The 23353-nt window shown below is 32.7% G+C and overlaps 1 protein-coding gene across 2 annotated transcripts in view; it reads left to right on the top strand.

The window, feature by feature from the left end:
• The window catches only part of LOC127714855 (uncharacterized), a 49734-nt gene that overhangs the window by 7756 nt on the left and 18625 nt on the right, over positions 1-23353 (top strand). For both annotated transcript variants that reach the window (XM_052220887.1, XM_052220888.1), the window contains exons 2-9: positions 1015-1192; positions 2731-2840; positions 6521-6658; positions 7640-7897; positions 13731-13908; positions 15357-15466; positions 19169-19306; positions 20289-20546. In XM_052220887.1, the coding sequence (XP_052076847.1) occupies positions 1015-1192; positions 2731-2840; positions 6521-6658; positions 7640-7897; positions 13731-13908; positions 15357-15466; positions 19169-19306; positions 20289-20546 (1368 nt within the window). The remainder of the gene's footprint in view (positions 1-1014; positions 1193-2730; positions 2841-6520; positions 6659-7639; positions 7898-13730; positions 13909-15356; positions 15467-19168; positions 19307-20288; positions 20547-23353) is intronic.

The following is a 23353-nucleotide window of genomic DNA, read 5'->3' on the forward strand; positions in this document are numbered from 1 at the left end:
TTTGAGATAAATCACATCGATTGCTCTATGAAGAATAATCTGAAGTGTATTTCAATGAATTCCAAATATATCATATTACATTTTTTACAACTTGCATCCTTTTAATCAAAAAAGATATGATTATAATTTTTCCAATGTGTGGATTTTTAAATTATTTGAAATTTTATATCTTAAGAATTTACTTTCAGTATAAACTGTAATCTTTGATCATTGATATGAATCAATAAAAGTATATGTCATTAAAATTTGTGCAAGTAACATTAAATGTAGTTCGTATGATATCTATAGACACAGATGGACAACTTCAAACTAGAATATATTACAAACGTGATGATTTCAACTTTCCAATTGTCAACTTCCCATTTCTTAGCAGTAACATACATTTGTACCCTCTGTCCCATCGTATGGTGTTTACATATCTCAATTCACACGTTACCAACGTGCATGTTTACACTATACGAACTTCATTAGCAGGGGTGTGCTCCTTACACAAAAATGATCCAACGGAATTATTGGACGTTACAGATATCTTGTAATGATTCATTGTAGGGGTTCGTAAGTAGCCTGTTACAAGGCGAATATCCAACATACTTTTGTTTTCATAGTATTTCAATTGTCCTGCTTAATATAATTTAACACTAGGCATATTACCAACGTTTTTTTTTTTTTGTGTTTAGTCAATTCTTTTGAAAAGATTTTTTGTTAATTGAATGTTTTGTTGAGAATTACTAAATTGACTAAAGATGACAGGTGAAACCAAAAACACCCATCGAACTTGTCATACGTTGTCATTTTTGTTATTTTTTCTCCTTCGTTATGTTTCTTTTTTTCTTTTTCAAGATTTCTAAGTTGACAAATTTATAGTTAACGTTTTTTTCTAGCATGAAGTGTTTGTTATTTTCATTCCAGAACATAAAAACAAACTTCTTCATAAAAATATGATTTAAAACTATTTGCCTTTTTACTATATATTTTTATTACTGAATCCCCTGTTACTAATATTATATTTTTTAGAAAGTGCATGTACGTTTCCATCATATTTAATTGGTCAATGGACAGATGTGACCAAAGGTGCAAACATAACATTCCAGACAACACCTTCAAAGTTAACAGATTGGAAAGTTAAAGTTACGGGTGTAAACTATGACGGTCAAACATGTATCCACAACACTGGAAACGTCTATGTTTTTGAGTAAGCATATCTATCAACCATTTCTCAATACATTTCTGAAAAATGTAGATTTTACTTTACAGTTTTTATTAATGTAGTTCTTGAATTGACATGTAGGAAATACTTTTTAAAAGCTGCTTTATAAAAACAAGAAGATATGGTATGATTGCCAATGAGACAAACACTTTCCACCAAAGACCAAGACATGAATTGTTCGACTGATTGAGGCTTATCTGCTTGTGTTCCATGCCAAGTATTAGAGGTCTAGGACTGGCTGTATAATGCTTGATTTCATCAATAAATGATAATTTCAATACAACGTCGATACATTTCAAATCAGTTTAATGTTATTAACTTAAAGGCACATTATTACAGTTTTGCTCTCTTTGTCGCGATCTCAAAGTGACAAACACATTTAGTCTTCAGATGTTCATGACATTTCCTCAATTTTTTATCTGATCAATGTTATTAACCTTTAATATTTTGGAGAAAAAAAGATTTGTGCATAAGAGAATTCTGTTCTTTGAATGAATCCACTTAATTCTAATGAAACTGATACGCATAACAATTGCAGGTTTTGCGACTTCGACTCACACTATTTTTTACTGTAAAGTCCTTAACGGTATAAAACTAAACCCTATCTAATAAAAAAAACTCCTTCACTAAAAGACAATTCCGTTTATAAGGAAGAGTTTAAACAAAAAGTTATACGACTAGGCACATACACAATTCTTTTTTTGGGTGGGGGTTGGGGGGGGGGGGAATTACACACTATATAAAGCATTTGTTTTTTCTCCCGGCCCTCATCCGTCTGTCCATAATCATGAAGCTTTGTGAACACTTTTCCTCATTGATCGTTTGCCTGAAATCGTCTTCAATATGTAGAATTGTATGTCAATAAATGTAGTTACTACACTGCAAGATTTATGTGGTTACTTTTGATGGTGTTATGGGACGTTGAAAGTTTTTGGTCAATTGTGCATTTTGACACCTTGTGGACGCTGCTACCGTGAGACTTTATGTCCGAAAGTTTTATTGTATATATTGTGTTTCAACTCATGACACAAAAACACTAACTTCTACAACATGAAAAATAACAAAAGAAAAAGAACAGCGCTTATATTGCTAATTTATAAGACGTTTAATAAGAAACAAAACCTCTCACTTCATTGTAAGTTCTAGACAGCACATTTCTTTGCTAAAAGTCTTCCATGCTACATTATTACCCGAACAACACAGCTGTGTGCTAAAATCTACAAATTATAATTTATATGAGGCAAAGAAATTAATTTATCATAATATTTAGTACTTTTAATGCTATTGATTTCTGCCAGCACATTGCCATCCAATCAACAACAATAATTCAAACTATTACGGACTCAATATTGATACTTGTAAACAGATTTTAACATCTATATTATCTATATTAGCAACTAAAAACATTAATTGGCAAAATAATCTTTCCATTTCCACAATATTTATAAGAAGAAACCCGATGTTCCTTTTGTTTTCTACTTGAAATATATGTGTATGTTATATTGCATTGTTTAAATTTCTAGAGGAGACGATACCTTTTTCGACCCATTTGTTAACGGAATCAGAAAGTACTATATGTGTATGAAGATTACAAAGATATCTAATGATGTTCTATATTATTACCTCTTGGCAGGTAAGACTATTTATTACATATGAAAAATAACATACACAAATAACCATGCAACACCATAGCACTCTAAAGGTCCACATTCGATTTTTTACTGTCTATATCATATATATTCTTAAAATCGAACCAAGATAATAAATTCCAAGTACGTTAAGGTAAGTATACACTGCTAAAATGAGCATCTATGTGAGTAACTTTGCCAACGGCATATTGCAATATTCTGTTTAGTTAATCATACATTTGTCGTATTATTTAGTCGCCGCTTTTAACACTTTGAAACAAAACAAAAAAAGTTATTAATGCTATAATGGGTAAACAAATGCTTAACACGTTTTACCTCGTTCCTGACAACACATATTTGAAATAGAGAATAAAAATTTAAAAATACGAGAAATATAGGTTTTCACAAAAAAAAATCTGAACAGATGTTGAAATCGGTCGACGAATAAATCAACTTGAAATTACTAAAAAAAAGTATGACCAAACGAATGAGTTTATCAAAAATCGTAAATCGAAGAAAGTCGGACAAGATGAACGCTCAGCACCATTATAGATAAGGCAAAGAAAAATACGAACATGTAATTTGAATCTGCCAAAACCTGTTGAACGCATACTTATTTGGTAAGTTAAGCAAGTCTACTGCAATGCATACATCCTGTACATTCTTTCTTTAAACTCGTTAGACGTAGCCTTCAGAGATTTAAAGACAGATAAAAAGGGCAACAAAGACAAATGAAAAATATCCGTGGTCATCACTAGCAGACCAAAGAGGTCAAATTTACCATATAGATTCATTGGCGTATTTTGCAGCACCATAAGCCCTGCGCTTGAATGCAGCTTCATAGAAAAGATAAATTATAATGGTAGTCTTTTTGTACAAATGATTAGTTATCATATGAGTATCAATTTCTAAGTGTACGTCTAGATATGAAGCAGTCCTAACTGTATTTATTGAATCCGTATTTAAAGCACCAAGTCAGACGTTATCAACATAATCATCAAACGACACATTATTATGTTTGAGAACATTAACTATGGAGGATCTTGAAGTCAAATAATAATACTTGTTTCTTTTTATTTTGTCGTGAGAGGCTACTGTTAGAATTTCGTCTTTACAAATAAAGGAACGATATATAGACTAAATAATAAGCTGCTAAGAGAAGCCCAATCTATGTTTGAAATCACTCCCAATAATGCATAAACAATATGTTGTCAATAAAAAATCAACCATCTTGATGCTCTAGGTGTTAATTGACGTTTTGTTACAATCAAAGCTATTTTTTTTACAAGTATAAAAAAAATTTGGGGACTCATGCAACTTTTGGTCTACACAGAAGCAAACCACGTGTACATGATGATCTAAATAAAACATTTTTGTAGAATATATCTTTAAGTTGATACCATATTCCTGAGCTTGCCTTTCCTATGATTATTTTCCTGCATTGTCTTTTCTAAGAATTTCAACCTTTTAATACAGAGGAAATAATTCCTTCCATGCATGATATTGTTTCCTTTGCTGACTCTTTTACTGTTATTGTTATAACGTATTACGGTGATAAATGTAAACCGTGTAATCAGAGCAATGGGTAACATGCATGTGGAAAAACCTTTATAAATCGTTCCGAATTTTTTTTTTTTCCTTCAGCAATTTTTATGACTTGTGATTGACTTGTGTAGTATTTTGTTTTTCACATTATGTCGATAAGATATATGGTATATTATGACAACAGTTGTTGCTCTTTTGAAACTCACACTTTCACTGAACACTTTTCTTTGCAAATGTCATTTCCCTGAAGCCTGTTTTTCCCTTATAATAATAATTAGAACAATTTTAACCGCAGCAATACGGTGTCTCCTTATGAGAATCATTTCCTTTTCATTATTTGAAAAAACTGATTTATAAGTGTAACACATCAAGCCCAAGTGATAGAGACCTTCGGTAATTTATACCCTTGGTCTATCAAAGGAATTTAAGGTCAAGGTCATATGTCAAAAGTCACATGTTCTTAATTTTGAATTAAGCTTGTTTTCGCTCCAACACAAAAACTGTAACATGGAAAATACTTTTATCAAAATAGAACGATAAAATTTTTATAGGCGGTTTTCTCTCCCTATGTGTGTCAAATTAGTTGTATGATGATAGTATTCAAAAACCATGCATAATAAAGACCTAGGTCTATTGATGTCAGATGTTTGCTTTCAGACCTTGAAATCAAGGTCAACTGTCAATTTGACGTTCTAAATTTTCATCTTTGCTATAACGTCATATTGGTACATTTGTGAATGATAAAACCAAGAGGTCTTTGTATAAGGTTTGAATTTAAATGATTTTGAAAAAGTTGAACCGGAACAGCCTTTGATTAAATCGGAGGTAGCACTGTTTGCACTAATAACATGTAAAAGTACCTAGAACCATACATTTTTTTTAAATCAGTGGGAATTCACTTATCATATGAAACCGAAAAAGACATTTTGAATCCGGCAGTAGCACAAGTCATGTTATCCTGTATTTCAATCAAAAGTTAACCCTCGCCGTAATCGATCTCTCCTACTTACCAGGGTCTAAATTTTTTATGCACTAAAAATGCAGGCCGATAATATTTTCGTTTGAATTGTTTTACTTTTAGTTGTTAACTTCTATGTCATTTGGTCTCTAGTGGAGAGTTGTCTTATTGGCAACATACCACATCTTCTTATTTTCATATTCTAGCCACTTTTGGGTTTATTGCTATGGACATTTTATATGTTTGGATTTCCAAATATTTGGTCTTGAATGTAACTATTGCATATATTTCTATAGGTTGATAATCTCTTCAACTTTTTAACCAAACTTGATACATACGGAATAGGCACTTTCACAGTAAATCTGAGGTCCGGCTTTGATAGAATACATGCAAGTAAGGGATTGTGCTTGATTTTTATATGATGAAGACATAATCTTTTAATCAGTTTAATTGAGGTCTGGAGCTGGCATGTCAGTAACTGCTAGTAGTCCTATGTTTATTTATATATCATTGTCATTTTGCGTAGTTTCTTTTGTTACCCATTCTGACATCGGACTCAGACTTCTTTTAAACTGAGTTTTACTGTGCGTATTGCTGTGTGTTTCTTTATTCTACATAGGCTAGAGGTATAGGGGGAGGGTTGAGATCTCGCAAAACAAGTTTAACCCCGCTGCATTTTTGCGCCTGTCCCAAGTTAGGAGCCTCTGGCCTTTGTTAATTTTGTATGTTTTTTTAATTTTAGTTCATTTATATGTTTTGGAGTTTAGTATGACGTCCATTTTCACTGAACTAGTACACATTTTTATTTAAGGGCCACTTCCGGGTGCGGGATTTTCTCGCTGTGTTGAAGTCCCATTGGTGGCCTTGGGCTGTTTTCTGCTCTTTGGTCGGGTTGTTGTCTCTTTGACATATTCCCCATTTCCATTCTCAATTTTAAGTAATAAAGAAAGAAGGTCATATAAGAATTTTGATTGACCTATCATCTAGTATCCAGTAGAGTGAAGTAGGATCCAATTACTCATTCATTGAAATCACAGCTTTTAAGTCACACACCGTTGAAACCACTAACTAAACAAAACATTTCGGTAATAATATTTTCACTACTAATCATTATGTGTTGTCTAGAAACATAAAATCTAATCCACGAAATAACTATTCAATTTGTTAGAATTTTGATTTTAGATACAAATTCTGAAGCAGATAGAGAAAGAATTTACACACCACACCCAGCACCAGATGTCAGCACTACTCCGACGTGCGATTACTGTCAATTTACCGAAACAATACCTGACAGCGATTTTCGGGAACTAAGAAAACTAGGTATGGCCTTATAATATAGTTATATTTAAAAGTTTATATCAGAAATTTTTACTTAACTTCATACTCTTTGTGTGTCACAGTTTGTAGATTAACAAATGGTCATTTACAGAACGTTATATAGCGATATGTTAGAGGTAAGCTTCTTAACATCCATAATAGATCCGTCATAAGTTTCCTACTAAGGACAATTAAAGAAAACTTCTAAAGATTTTTCGAAGATATATGTACATGTATATACTTACTGCTTCAAACTACGATCTATGCGGGGGAAAATTTAATCAGTTATGTGTACAGTCAGTATAAATGTGTTCTGAGATATCTTACATGGTGGTTTTAACGAAATGCGAAATAATCATTTAAGAAAATGTTTTACAAAATCACGAATTCTTCTAAAACAAAATGTTTTTAATTATCAACAAACCAATAGTATCGATAATTTTCATTGTATAAACCATGGTTTATGTAGGCCATAGATCAATATAAAAGTTTTAGTTGTATTTCTACTTTTTAAAGACTTTTATTCATTTTTTACCATTTCACGAAATCTCACATTTGCTTAATATAATAAAACTTTTACTAGATAGTAAACCTCTAATTTCTTATAAATAAGATTAAAATTAGATGTGGGGTATACACCAATAGCACAGTAACTCAACGACAAAAGATACAATTATAAAGTATTCATACTAAATAACAAGTTTTTAATCGACTAGAATGAAGAAAAGCTGTAAATTACAAAAAATATGACTGATGAACAAAATTTTATGCAGACAATTTTGTTTAAGAAATCTAGCGTAAGTTGTATTTTAGCGTTATGAAATTGCGAACAAAAAGATATTAAGTTGGCTAGTGCAAGCGATTGACATGCTTTTTCATTTTTAAATTAAGATGATATTCTACAAACAAGTTCACGATTATGTTATTTATTTCAGAGTCTATGCTATTTTGAAAGATATTATCTCTTTATAAAATCTTTTTAAGGTACAAGTGAAACGTTGACCTCGACCCCTTCTCTCTGTCTGCCATGTGAAGTAACGTGCGAAGAGAATACCACTTTAAAAGCCTCAACACTGGGACCGTCCTCTCCACTTGCAGTAGTGACAACAATGCCTTCCTCAACCATTCAAACAACACCAGAAGTATCAACTCCTTCAATATTACAATCTTCTACAACAGAAATGTTAACAACAACAAAAGTAACACATGAATCTTTAAAACAGGCAACAACAAACGGAGCAGGTAATTAAAAAATTTTAAAAAATGTGTGTTAAGAGTCATTAGACAGCAATTTAACTACACGAAAACCAAACAAATATATGTCAACTCCTTTTACACAGCTTATACTTATAAGCTATATAGATTATGTTCTCTCACTAAATCATTCAAAATTTGGTGTTGAACGCATCTATCCCATCGAACTTGAGATAAAGGATACAACAAATACAATTGAGTCTGCCTCATATCTTGACTTACATATAGAAATTTACAAGGACGGTCGGTTGAAAAAACAACTTTACGAGAAAAGAGATGATTTCAGCTTCCCAATTGTGAAATTCCCATTTCTATGTAGCAACATTCAAGCAGCACCTACTCACGGAGTATATATTTCCCGGTTGATACGTTATTCCAGGGCTTGTATTTCCTATCATGATTTCCTTAATAGAGTGTTGCTGCTCACAAGGAAGCTATGAAACCAAGAGTTCCAGGTGGTGAAGTTGAAATCGTCCCTTCGTAAATTTTACGGACGCCATCACAAGTTGGTTGACCGTTATCTAATATCCGTTTCACAGATGACAACGGATCAGTTCCAATTGTTGTAATTACAATCCCGTTCCCATTTCCCCGAGTGTGACCTACGAGTAAGACTTATTACCGGGTTTGTACTAACTTGAGCAACACACGGGTGCCACATGTAGAGCAGGATTTGCTTACCCTTCCGGAGCACCTGAGATTACCTCAAGTTTTTGTTGGGGTTCGTGTTGCTCAGTCTTTGGTTTTCTATGTTATGTTTTGTGTACTGTTGTTTGTCTTTTTCTTTTTAGCCATGGCGTTGTCAGTTTATTTTCGACTTGTGAGTTTGAATGTCCCTTTGGTATCCTTCGCCTCTCTTTTATAATATATCAAAGAAAAGTCAATCAAAAGCGTACGAGTGTTATCAGTGCATTAAGAATTATCACTCTAAATAAATAAGACATAATTAAGGAAATTAGGGAATAAGTATTAGAATAAGTGGGTATGGTATTATTGCCAATGAGACAACTTTTGACAACTGTCCAAAATGAATTAAATCTTATTATTTATAGGTCACCATCAATGGGCTTTAACAACACCAATATGGAATAGTCAGCTATAAAATTTCTCATTGTTAGTTTATCATTACGAAGCTACTGCCTGATGGTCCTTAGATTACTATTACTATAGATTTCTCCGTGAATAATATATACTCACATTATGTGCCAGCAATTTTAAGTATTCAAAAGATTGCCAGTCCAATTTATATTACGCTCGTGAGTGATTTTGTTTTCAATCTGTTTGACTGTATATACTTATTCGTAAGCAATCGATCCATCAGATAGAGTAATTCAGTTTAAACACTGATTAAAGTTGTTAATACTAACAAAAGAGTGAAATGTGTGAGCACTCGTATCTATCGTCCTCGACCCAAATGTTGCTAAACACATTTCATACCTCTTTGACATATATGTTGTTCTCCGCTTAGAGTTTATTATCGTCATTTATGGCCTTCCTAGCTTCTTTATATGTTTGTCTATTAAAAGTGTTTTTTGTGTATATTGCAAGTTTAAGGGGGTACAGATCGCCTAAGGGAATTGACTCTTTAAAATTCACCTCAACGTTTTAATCACATACTATTAGTAAAGAGGAATCAAACTTCTCGAAGTTCAAAATTATTGTTTGTCAAACTGTTATATATCCAATGAAATTATTCCTTTAAATTGTGTGGTTCAAATTTCTTGAAATTTTCGTATTTTTGTGAACAGGTCAAAGTAAATATTTTGCCAAAATTTTATGAAAATTAAACGAGTCAGATCTATTTTATTCCATGTGTTGGTTACGCCCGTTTTTTTTTTCTGTTGAATTCATACCGAGTTCACTGATGTTTTAAATGAAAACCCCATTTAAGTCGCATATTCAAAATATCAATGATTGATCATCTACAGCTTAAAGTCTTACCCAAATATAAAATAAGGAGATGTTGCATTATAACCAATTAGACCAATTGCATAGATATTAGCAATAATAGTTTACCAACAATGAGCGAAACACATACCGCAAAGCAAGCTATATCTGATGTTCAGTAGTTGTCGTTTGTTGATGTGGTTCATAAGTGTTTCTCGTTTCTCGTTTTTTATATAGATTAGACCGTTGGTTTTCCCGTTTGAATGGTTTTACGCTAGTAATTTTTGGGGCCCTTTATAGCTTGCTGTGCGGTGTGAGCCAAGTCTCCGTTTTGAAGACCGTACTTTGACCTATAATCGTTTACTTTTATAAATTGTGACTTGGGTGGAGAGTTGTCTCATTGGCACTCATACCACATCTTCGTATATCTATATAGTATACACATAAAATCTTTCAAACAAATAAAAAATGCGTTCTGTTAATTTTTGCAATTTACGTCATGATTGTTAACCTTTCAATCCTTAGAACTGTAAATCAGGTACATGTATGATATTCGTTCGGTTGCACCCTGATCATATTTGGTCATCTATCTGTCTAAATTCTTTACTGATGCTACACCTATTGTGTTTATTTTACAATGAACGACATATTTAGAAAATTACATGTAATCTTGTTATCTTATGACGTGGAAAAATAATTATTAACTTGCTTAATATGTTCTTTCTGAGGTAATAGCAAAACTGATCAGTGTAAAAGAGGGACGAAAGATACCAGAGGGACAGTCAAACTCACAGATCGAAAACAAACTGACAACGCCATGGCCAAAAATAAAAAGACAAACAGACAAATAATAGTACAGATGACACATCATAGAAAACTAAAGACTAAGCAACACGAACCCCACCAAAAACTGGGGGTGATCTCAGGTGCTCCGAAAGGGTAAGCAGATCGTGCTCCGCATGTGGCACCCGTCGTGTTGCTCATGTTATTACAAATCCGGTAAATAGTCTAATTCGGTAGGTCACATTCTTGATAAGGGAAGGGTATTGTAGTTACGACATAAGGAACATATCCGATATCATCTGTGAAACGACATCAGGAACATATCCGATATCATCTGTAAAGTAAACCATTTAAATAAAACATATTATCATCCTTTTTGTTCGTATGTATGGGTCAAAGTTCTTGGGCTTTTAATTGTAAAACAATAGAAAAGTGTCAAAAACAAGTATCGTTTTAGTTAAGGTGGCATTTAAATTGAATTTGACATTTTGTTAATTTATATTTACCGATGAATTTTACTTAGTTCGTGGTTTATCTAGTATTATCTTTTGTAACATTGTATTTTGAATTAATTTAAATTGACAATATACCATTTCATACCAAAACATTAACAGATACTAACAACATCCAATGGCTAGCACAATATTTCGTTTCTGTATTTCTATATCATTATTCGTTACATGTATAGGTAGAAATGCTTAATCTTACGCTTCTTAACAATAATTACTGATAGATGTGCCACTGGAGAAGCGGTCAGTGATTATTTTATCTCTTTTTAATTTTATAAATAAACTAATTCATTAACGGTTATTGTCGCTTTCTGTTTATTTGCATATGTAAAGTTTGCTGTATATTGTTTATAATTGTTTGTCCTTGTCTCTATTGTCTGCAATGGATAATCTTGACATGTGCTTGGGAAATAATACAAGGGCGTTTCCGTCGTGCATGACTGTATGTCGACCTCTAGATATTTTTTTTTTTTATTGTTGTTGGATTGCTGCTTCATTGCCCTGAATCCCAATTTCTATTTCATGCGTTTGTCTACTGTAACATTACATTTGTTGTATATATTTTTCACTTTACTTCAATCAAAATTGAAATTCCAGTTTGATTGATTATTGCTTGTTTATCAGCGGTAATTATGTCAAGCATGTTCAAGATTAGAATAAATTAACAATTTCATACACTAGGTTGGTTCTTACAGATATATAGAAATAAGGAAATGTGGTATGATTAACTATGAGACAACTATCAATCAAAATTCAAATGAAATGGATGTCAGCAGTTAGAGGCAACCGTACGGCCTTCAACAATGAAAAACCCCGTACTGTATAGTCGACTATAAACGGCCCCAATGTGAAAAATATGAAACAATTCAATGGAGAAAACTAACGGCATAATTCATAACAAAACAATATACGAAAAACAATTTTGTCAGGATGAACCAACGACAACCACTGAACTACAGGCTCCTGACTTGGGACAGGCATTTAACGAATGTGGCGGACTAAAACATGTTTGTTGGCGCCAAACCCTCCCCCTAACCTGGAACAGCGGTGTTACAGTACAACATGATAACAAACTATTAAAAACATCTGAAAAGGGCGAAAAGAGCTTAGCTCATCAGATCAATACAAAGCAGAAAACATTTTTAAAAAAACACACAGACCGGACGTGACAGGAAACTTATACGTTCTTCACAACAAGAAAGACACAAAGTACAGTTCTGAGTGTACTCGCAGTTACTGACAGCCAATTCAAAGCCAATAACAACTAATAAAAAATCATGTATCTAAGACTAAAGTTTGTCGGTCTAGATAAGGGACTGACAATTAAGGCTGCCACTGGAAAATGACCAGATTGTGAAGGGACAGTAATTTTGTATTACAAGGCCACTTACGGACCGCTTATGGAATAGTTGGTAGAGTACTGGTCGAGGGGCATTGGATTTTACGATACACTTATAATTACTACCGGGCGTGATTGGGCAATTATACACCCTGTAGAACCAAGTAGACACTCTACAATTAAGGGTTTTACTGCCGGTCGGCAGAAGTCCAGGACTGACATAGTCAACTCTTGGTGTCATTTCATTTTAAATGAAAATCATTTACCAATCATTAGTATAGTCGATGAGCCTTACTGACTATTTGTATTCTTTGTTGGGATAAAACCATGTAAATTTCGTATATACTATCAGCACAAGAAACACATCAATCATTTTGGCAAATGGATAAATTTCGTTAACGAAAAATTTAACCGTATCGTAATAGTAAAAATTTGAATTTCTCTTTATCTTGTATAATTTATTGGCATGACATGTTTAAAAAGAAAATATATATTTATTCATTGCAATTTTTTTAAGTACATTATTTCAATTTGAGATAAATCACATCGATTGCTCTATAAAGAATAATCTGAAGTGTATTTCAATGAATTCCAAATATATCATATTACATTTTTTACGACTTGCATCCTTTTGATCAAACAAGATATGATTATAATTTTTCCAATGTGTGGATTTTTAAATTATTTGAAATTTATATCTTAAGAATTTACTTTCAGATACGAATCAATAAAAGTATATGTCATTAAAGTTCGTACAAGTAACATTAAATGTAGTTCGTATAATATCTATAGACACAGATGGACAACTTCAAACTAGAATCTATTACAAAAGTGGTGATTTCAACTTTCCAATTTTCAACTTCCCATTTCTTAGCAGTAACATACATTTGTACCCTCGTATGGTTTTTACAAATCTCAATTCACACGTTACTAACATGCATGTTTACACTATACGAACTTCATTAGCAGGGGTGTGGTCCTTACACAAAAATGATCTAACGGAATCATTGGAAGTGAAAGATATCTTGTATTATTATACTTCATGTCAAAATGCCAGATTTTGATTTGATAATACGAGGGAGACAATTTACTCTCTCCTTCGTTATGTTTCTTTTTTTCTTTTTTTAGATTTATGATTTGACAAATTTACAGTTAACGGTTTTTTTCTAGCATGAAGTGTTTGTTATTTTCATTCCAGAACATAAAAACAAACTTCTTCATTAAAATATGATTTAAAACTATTTGCCTTTCTACTATATATCTTTATTACTGAATTACCTGTTTCTAATATTATATTTTTCAGAAAATGCATGTACGTTTCCATCATATTTAATTGGTCAATGGACTGATGTGACCAAAGGTGGAAACATAACATTCCAGACAACACCTTCAAAGTTAACAGATTGGAAAGTTAAAGTTACGGGTGTAAACTATGACGGTCAAACATGTATCCACAACAATGGCAATGTCTATGTTTTTGAGTAAGCATATCTATCAATCATTTCTCAATACATTTCTGAAAAAAGTAGATTTTACTTTACAGTTTTTATTAATGTAGTTCTTGAACTGAAATCTAGGAAATACTTTTTAAAAGCTGCTTTATAAAAACAAGACGATATGGTATGATTGCCAATGAGACAAACACTATCCATCAAAGACCAAGGCATGAAATGTTCGACTGATCGAGGCTTACCTGCTTGTGATCCTTGCCAAGTATTTAAGAACTGGCTGTATAATGCTTAATTGCATCAATGAATGATAATTTCAATACAACGTTGATACATTTCAAATCAGTTTAATGTTATTAACTTAAAGGCGCATTTTTACAGTTTTGCTCTCTTTGTCACGATCTCAAAGTGACAAACACATTTAGTTTTCAGATGTTCATGACATTTCCCCAATTTTTTATCTGATCAATGTTATTAACCTTTAAAATTTTGGAGAAAAAAAGATTTGTGCATAAGAGAATTCTGTTCTTTGAATGAATCCACTTAATTCTAATGAAACTGATACGCATACCAATTGCAGGTTTTGCGACTTCGACTCACACTATTTTTTACTCTAAAGTCCTTAACGGTATAAAACTAAACTCTGTCTTATAAAACAAAACTCCTTCACTAAAAGACAATTCCGTTTATAAGGAAGAGTTTAAACAACACGTTTTACGACTAGGCACACACACAGTTCTTTTTTTTGGGGGGGAGGGGAGGGGGGAATTACACACTATATTAAGTATTTATTTTTTTCTCCAGGCCGTATCGTCCGTCGGTTCATGATCATGAAGCTTTGTGAACACTTTTCCTTATTGACCGTTTGCCTGAAATCGTCTTCAATATGTAGAATTGTATGTCAATAAATGTAGTTACTACACTACAAACTGGCTACTTTTGATGGTGTTATGGGACGTTTAAAGTTTTTGGTCGATTGTGCATTTTGACACCTTGTGGACGCTGCTACCGTGAGACTATATGTCCGAAAGTTTTATCGTGTATATTGTGTTTCAACTCATGACACAAAAACACTAACTATTACAACTTGCTAAATAACTAAAGAAAAAGAACAGCGCTTATATTGCTAATTTACAAAGAAACAAAACCTCTCACTTCATTGTAAGTTCTAGACAGCACATTTCTTTGCTAGAAGTTTTCCATGCTACATTATTACTTGAACAAGACAGCTGTGTGTTAAAATCTACAAATTATAATTTATATTTGGCAAAGAAATTAATATATCATAATATTTAGTACTTTTAATGCTATTGATTTCTACCTGCATATCGCCATCCAATCAACAACAATAATTCAGACTATTACAGACTCAATAATGATACTCCGTTTCCACAAAATTTATAAGTAGAAAACTGATTATCCTTTCGTTTATTTTACTTAAAGTATATGTGTATATTATATTGCATTGTTTAAATTTCTAGAGGAGACGATACCTTTTTCGACCCATTTGTTAACGGAATCAGAAAGTACTATATGTGTATGAAGATTACAAAGATATCTAATGATGTTCTATATTATTACCTCCTGGCAGGTAAGACTATTTATTATATGCTTAGTAGTAAATACAGATAAACTGTATGTGTAATACAATCATTGGCAAGCGTGCTGTATCAACTACCCGTGATGATATCGAAATCAGCACGGTTGCAAAGGCTTTATCACACCTTTAATCTGTATGACGTCACGTCATCGATTGCAGTCACTGTTGCAAAGGTTTTATTAAACCCCTAATCTGTATGACGTTATGCCAAACCTATAATCTGTATGACATCATTTCAAACCTCCCTACCTGTATGACGTCATGTCACATAAAAAACATCTACGTGAGGTATATGTATATAATAAAGTGTATATGATATTACTTTTTTAATATCACACACCGTATCAACCCTCAACCAATATAATCCCTCGAGCAGAGCTCTTGTGATTATATTGGTGTCTCGGGTTGATACGGATGTGATATTGAAAAAGCCATATGATTTTCTCTATTTATTACATAATTATGAAAAATAACATACACAAATAACCATGCAACACCATACCACTCTAAAGGTCCACATTCGATCTTTTAGTGTCTATATCATATATCATATATTTCATATATATATACTCACAATCGAACCAAGATAATAAATCCAAAGTACGTTAAGGTAAGTATACAATGCTAAAATGAGCATCTATGTGAGTAACTTTGCCAACGGCATATTTCAATATTCTGTTTAGTTAATCATTCACACTTTGAAACAAAACAAAAAAAGTTATTAATGCTTTTTATGAGTAAACAAATACTTATCACGTTTTACCTCGTTCCTGACAACACATTTTTGAAATAGAGAATAAAAATTTAAAAACACGAGAAATACAGGTTTTCACAAAAAACAAAATCTGAACAGATGTTGAAATCGGTTGACGAATAAATCAACTTCAAATTACTAAAAAAAAAATAAGACCAAACGAATTAGATTATCAAAAATCGTAAGTCGAAGAAAGTCGGACAAGATGAACGCTCAGTACCATTATAAATAAGGCAAAGAAAAAAAAACAAGAAATTTGAATCCGCCAAAACCTGTTGAACGCATACTTATTTAGTAAGTTAAGCAAGTCTACTACAATACATACATCCTATACGTTCTTTGTTTAAACTTATTAGACGCAGCCTTCAGATATTCAAGGACAGATAAAAAGGACAACAAAGACAAATGAAAAATATCCGTGGTCATCTCTAGCAGACCAAAGAGGTCAAATTTACTATATAGATTCATTGGCGTGCGCTTGAATGCAGCTTCATAGAAAAGATAAATTATAATGGTAGTCTTATTGTACAAATTTTTAGTTATCATATGAGTATCAATTTCTAAGTGTACGTCTAGATATGAAGCAGTCCTAACTGTATTTATTGAATCCGTATTTAAAGCACCAAATGAGACGTTATCAACATAATCATCAAACGACGCATTATTATGTTTTGAGGACATTAACTCTATATGGAGGATCTTGAAGTCAAAGAATAATACTAGTTTCTTTTTATTTTGTCGTGAGAGGCTACTGTTAGAATTTCGCCTTTTACAAATAAAGGAACGATATATAAATAATAAGCTGCTAAGAGAAGCCCAATCCATGTTTGAAATCACTCCCAATAATGCATAAACAATATGTTGTCAATAAAAAATCAACCATCTTCATGCTCTAGTTGCTAGTTGACGTTTTGTTACAAACAAAGCTATTTTGTTACAAGTATAAAAAAAAATTGGGGATTCATACGACTTTTGGTCTACAGAAGCAAACCACGTGTACATGATGATCTAAATAAAACATTTTTGTAGAATATATCTTTAAGTTGATACCATATTCCAGAGCTTGCCTTTCCTATGATTATTTCCCTGCATTGTCTTTTCTAAGAATTTCAACCTTTTAATACAGAGGAAATAATTCCTTCCATGCATGATATTGTTTCCTTTGTTGACTCTTTTACTGTTATTGTTATAACGTATTACGGTGATAAATGTAAACCGTGTAAATAGAGCAATGGGTAACATGCATGTGGAAAAACCTTTAAAAATCGTTCCGATTATTTTTTCCTTCAGCAATTTTTATGACTTGTGATTGACTTGTGTAGTATTTTGGTTTCACATTATGTCGATAAGATATATGGTATATTATGACAACAGTTGTTGCTCTTTTGAAACTCACACTGTTTCACTGAACACTTTTCTTTGCAAATGTCATTTCCCTGAAGCCTGTTTTTTCCTTATAATAATTAGAACAATTTTAACCGCAGCAATACGGTGTCTCCTTATGAGAATCATTTCCTTTTCATTATTTGAAAAACTGATTTATAAGTGTAACACATCAAGCCCAAGTGATAGAGACCTTCGGTAATTTATACCCTTGGTCTATCAAAGGAATTTAAGGTCAAGGTCATATGTCAAAGTCACATGTTCTTAATTTTGAATTAAGCTCGTTTTCGCCCCTCCACAAAAACTGTAAAATGGAAAATTCTTTTATCAAAATAGAACGATAAAATTTTTATAGGAGGTTTTCTCTCCCTATGTGTTTCAAATTAGTTGTATGATGATAGTATTCAAAAACCATGCATAATAAAGACCTAGGTCTATTGATGTCAGATGTTTGCTTTCAGACCTTGAAATCAAGGTCAACTGTCAATTTGACGTTCTAAATTTTCATCTTTGCTATAACGTCATATTGGTACATTTGTGAATGATAAAGCCAAGAGGTCTTTGTATTAGGTTGGAATTTAAATGATTTTGAAAAAGGTGAACCGGAACAGCCTTTGATTAAATCGGAGGTAGCACTGTTTGCACTAATAACATATAAAAGAACCTAGAACCATACATTTTTTTTTAAATCAGTGGGAATTCACTTATCATATGAAACCGAAAAAGACATTTTGAATCCGGCAGTAGCACAAGTCATGTTATCCTGTATTTCAATCAAAATTTAACCCTCGCCGTAATCGATTTCTCCTACTTACCAGGGTCTAAATTTGTTATGCACTAAAAATGCAGGCGGATAATATTTTCGTTTGATTAATTTATGTTTCATTGTCATTTTGCTTAGTTTCTTTTGTTACCCATTCTGACATCGGACTCCGACTTCTTTTAAACGAAGTTTTACTGTGCGTATTGCTGTGTGTTTCTTTATTCTACATTGGCTAAAGGTATAGGGGGAGGGTTGAGATCTCACAAAACATGTTTAACCCCGCCGCATTTTTGCGCCTGTCCCAAGTTAGGAGCCTCTGGCCTTTGTTAGTCTTGTATGTTTTTTAATTTTAGTTCATTTATATGTTTTGGAGTTTAGTATGACGTCCATTTTCACTGAACTAGCACACATTTTTATTTAAGGGCCACTTCCGGGTGCGGGATTTTCTCGCTGTGTTGAAGTCCCATTGGTGGCCTTGGGCTGTTTTCTGCTCTGTGGTCGGGTTGTTGTCTCTTTGACATATTCCCCATTTCCATACTCAATTTTAAGTAATTAAGAAAGAAGGTCATATAAGAATTTTGATTGACCTATCATCTAGTATCCAGTAGAGTGAAGTAGGATCCAATTACTCATTCATTGAAATCATAGCTTTTAAGTCACACACCGTTGAAACCACTAACTGAACAAAACATTTCGGTAATAATATTTTCACTTCTGATCATTATGTGTGGTCTAGAAACATAAAATCTAATCCACAAAATAACTATTCAATTTGTTAGAATTTTGATTTTAGATAAAAATTCTGAAGCAGATAGAGAAAGAATTTACACACCACACCCAGCACCAGATATCAGCACTACTCCGACGTGCGATTACTGTCAATTTACCGAAACAATACCTGACAGCGATTTTCGGGAACTAAGAAAACTAGGTATGGCCTTATAATATAGTTATATTTAAAAGTTTGTATCAGAAATTGCTACTTAACTTCATACTCTTTGTGTGTCACAGTTTGTAGATTAAAAAATGGTCATTTACAGAACGTTATATAGCGGTATGTTCGAGGTAAGCTTCTTAACATCCATTTTAGATCCGTCATACTATTCCTACTAAGGACAATTAAAGAAAACTTCAAAAGATTTTTCGAAGATATATGTACATGTATATACTTACTGCTTAAAACTACGATCTATGAGGGGGAAAATTCAATCAGTTATGTGTACAGTCAGTATAAATGTGTTCTGAGATATCTTACATGGTGGTTTTAACGAAATGCGAAATAATCATTTAAGAAAATGTTTTACAAAATCACGAATTCTTCTAAAACAAAATGTTTTTAATTATCAACAAACCAATAGTATCGATAATTTTCATTGTATAAACCATGGTTTATGTAGGCCATAGATCAATACAAAAGTTTTAGTTGTATTTCTACTTTTTAAAGACTTTTATTCATTTTTTACCAATTCACGAAATCTCACATTTGCTTAATATAATAAAACTTTTACTAGATAGTAAACCTCTAATTTCTTATAAATAAGATTAAAATTAGATGTGGGGTATACACCAATAGCACAGTAACTCAACGACAAAAGATACAATTATAAAGTATTCATACAAAATAACAAGTTTTTAATCGACTAGAATGAAGAAAAGCTGTAAATTACAAAAAATATGACTGATGAACAAAATTTTATGCAGACAATTTTGTTTAAGAAATCAATCGTAAGTTGTATTTTAGCGATATGAAATTGCGAAAAAAAAAGATATTAAGTTGGCTAGTGCAAGCGATTGACATGCTTTTTCATTTTTAAATTAAGATGATATTATACAAACAAGTTCACGATTATGTTATTTATTTCAGAGTCTATGCTATTTTGAAAGATATTATCTCTTTATAAAATCTTTTTAAGGTACAAGTGAAACGTTGACCTCGACCCCTTCTCTCTGTCTGCCATGTGAAGCAACGTGCGAAGAGACTACCACTTTAAAAGCCTCAACACTGGGACCGTCCTCTCCACTTGCAGTAGTGACAACAATGCCTTCCTCAACCATTCAAACAACACCAGAAATATCAACTCCTTCAATATCACAATCTTCTACAACAGAAATTTTAACAACAACAAAAGTAACACCTGAATATTTAAAACAGGCAACAACAAACGGAGCAGGTAATTCAAAAATTTTAAAAAATGTGTGTTAAGAGTCATTAGACAGCGATTTAACTACACGAAAACCAAACAAATATATGTCAACTCCTTTTACACAGCTTATACTTATAAGCTATATAGATTATGTTCTCTCACTAAATCATTCAAAATTTGGTGTTGAACGCATCTATCCCATCGAACTTGAGATAAAGGATACAACAAATACAATTGAGTCTGCCTCATATCTTGACTTACATATAGAAATTTACAAGGACGGTCGGTTGAAAAAACAACTTTACGAGAAAAGAGATGATTTCAGCTTCCCAATTGTGAAATTCCCATTTCTATGTAGCAACATTCCAGCAGCACCTGCTTACGGAGTATATATTTCCCGGTTGATACGATATTCCAGGGCTTGTATTTCCTATCATGATTTCCTTAATAGAGTGTTGCTGCTCACAAGGAAGCTATGAAACCAAGAGTTCCAGGTGGTGAAGTTGAAATCGTCCCATTGTAAATTTTACGGACGCCATCACAAGTTGGTTGACCGTTATCTAATATCCGTTTCACAGATGACAACGGATTAGTTCCAATTGTTGTAACTACAATCCCGTCCCCTTTTCCCCGAATGTGACCTACGAATAAGACTTATTACCGGGTTTGTACTAACATGAGCAACACACGGGTGCCACATGTAGAGCAGGATTTGCTTACCCTTCCGGAGCACCTGAGATTACCTCAAGTTTTTGTTGGGGTTCGTGTTGCTCAGTCTTTGGTTTTCTATGTTATGTTTTGTGTACTGTTGTTTGTCTTTTTCTTTTTAGTCATGGCGTTGTCAGTTTATTTTCGACTTGTGAGTTTGAATGTCCCTTTGGTATCCTTCGCCTTTCTTTTATAATATATCAAAGAAAAGTCAGTCAAAAGCGTACGAGTGTTATCAGTGCATTAAGAATTATCACTCTAAATTAATAAGACATAATTAAGGAAATTAGGGAATAAGTATTAGAATAAGTGGGTATGGTATTATTGCCAATGAGACAACTTTTGACAACAGTCCAAAATGAATTTATAGGTCACCAACAATGGGCTTTAACAACACCAATATGGAATAGTCAGCTATAAAATTTATCATTGTTAGTTTATCATTACGAGGCTACTGCCTGATGGTCCTTAGATTACTATTACTATAGATTTCTCCGTGAATAATATATACTCACATTATGTGCCATCAATTTTAAGTATTCAAAAGATTGCCAGTCTAATTTATATTACGCTCGTGAGTGATTTTGTTTTCAATCTGTTTGACTGTATATACTTATTCGTAAGCAATCGATCCATCAGATAGAGTAATTCAGTTTGAACACTGATTGAAGTTGTTAATACTAACAAAAGAGTGAAATGTGTGAGCACTCGTATCTATCGTCCTCGACCCAAATGTTGCTAAACACATTTCATACCTCTTTGACATATATGTTGTTCTCCGCTTAGAGTTTATTATCGTCATTTATGGCCTTCCGAGCTTCTTTATATGTTTGTCTATTAAAGGTGTTTTTTGTGTATATTGCAAGTTTAAGGGGGTACAGAACGCCTAAGGGAATTGACTCTTTAAAATTCAGCTCAACGTTTTTATCACATACTATTAGTAAGAGGAATCAAACTTCTCGAAGTTCAAAATTATTGTTTGTCAAACTGCTATATATCCAATGAAATTATTCCTTTAAATTGTGTGGTTCAAATTTCTTGAAATTTTCGTATTTTTGTGAACAGGTCAAAGTAAATATTTTGCCAAAACTTTATGAAAAGTAAACGAGTCAGATCTATTTTATTCCATGTGTTGGTTACGCCCGTTTTTTTTCTGTTGAATTCATACCGAGTTCACTGATACTTTAAATGAAAACCCCATTTAAGTCGCATATTCAAAATATCAATGATTGATCATCTACAGCTTAAAGTCTTACCCAAATGAAAAATAAGGAGAAGTTGCATTATTGCCAATTAGACCAATTGCATAGATATTAGCAATAATAGTTTACCAACAATGAGCGAAACACATACCGCAAAGCAAGCTATATCTGATGTTCAGTAGTTGTCGTTTGTGGATGTGGTTCATAAGTGTTTCTCGTTTCTCGTTTTTTATATAGATTAGACCGTTGGTTTTCCCGTTTGAATGGTTTTACGCTAGTAATTTTTGGGGCCCTTTATAGCTTGCTGTGCGGTGTGAGCCAAGTCTCCGTTTTGAAGACCGTACTTTGACCTATAATCGTTTACTTTTATAAATTGTGACTTGGGTGGAGAGTTGTCTCATTGGCACTCATACCACATCTTCGTATATCTATATAGTATACACATAAAATCTTTCAAACAAATAAAAAATGCGTTCTGTTTAATTTTTGAAATTTACGTCATGATTGTTAACCTTTCAATCCTTAGAACTGTAAATCAGGTACATGTATGATATTCGTTCGGTTGCACCCTGATCATATTTGGTCATCTATCTGTCTAAATTCTTTACTCATGCTACACCTATTGTGTTTATTTTACAATGAACGACATATTTAGAAAATTACATGTAATCTTGTTATCTTATGACGTGGAAAAATAATTATTAACTTGCTTAATATGTTCTTTCTGAGGTAATAGCAAAACTGATCAGTGTAAAAGAGGGACGAAAGATACCAGAGGGACAGTCAAACTCACAGATCGAAAACAAACTGACAACGCCATGGCCAAAAATAAAAAGACAAAAAGACAAATAATAGTACAGATGACACATCATAGAAAACTAAAGACTAAGCAACACGAACCCCACCAAAAACTGGGGGTGATCT

Source organism: Mytilus californianus, unplaced genomic scaffold (genome assembly GCF_021869535.1).
Source record: "Mytilus californianus isolate M0D057914Y unplaced genomic scaffold, xbMytCali1.0.p SCAF_9, whole genome shotgun sequence".
Lineage (NCBI taxonomy): Eukaryota > Metazoa > Mollusca > Bivalvia > Mytilida > Mytilidae > Mytilus > Mytilus californianus.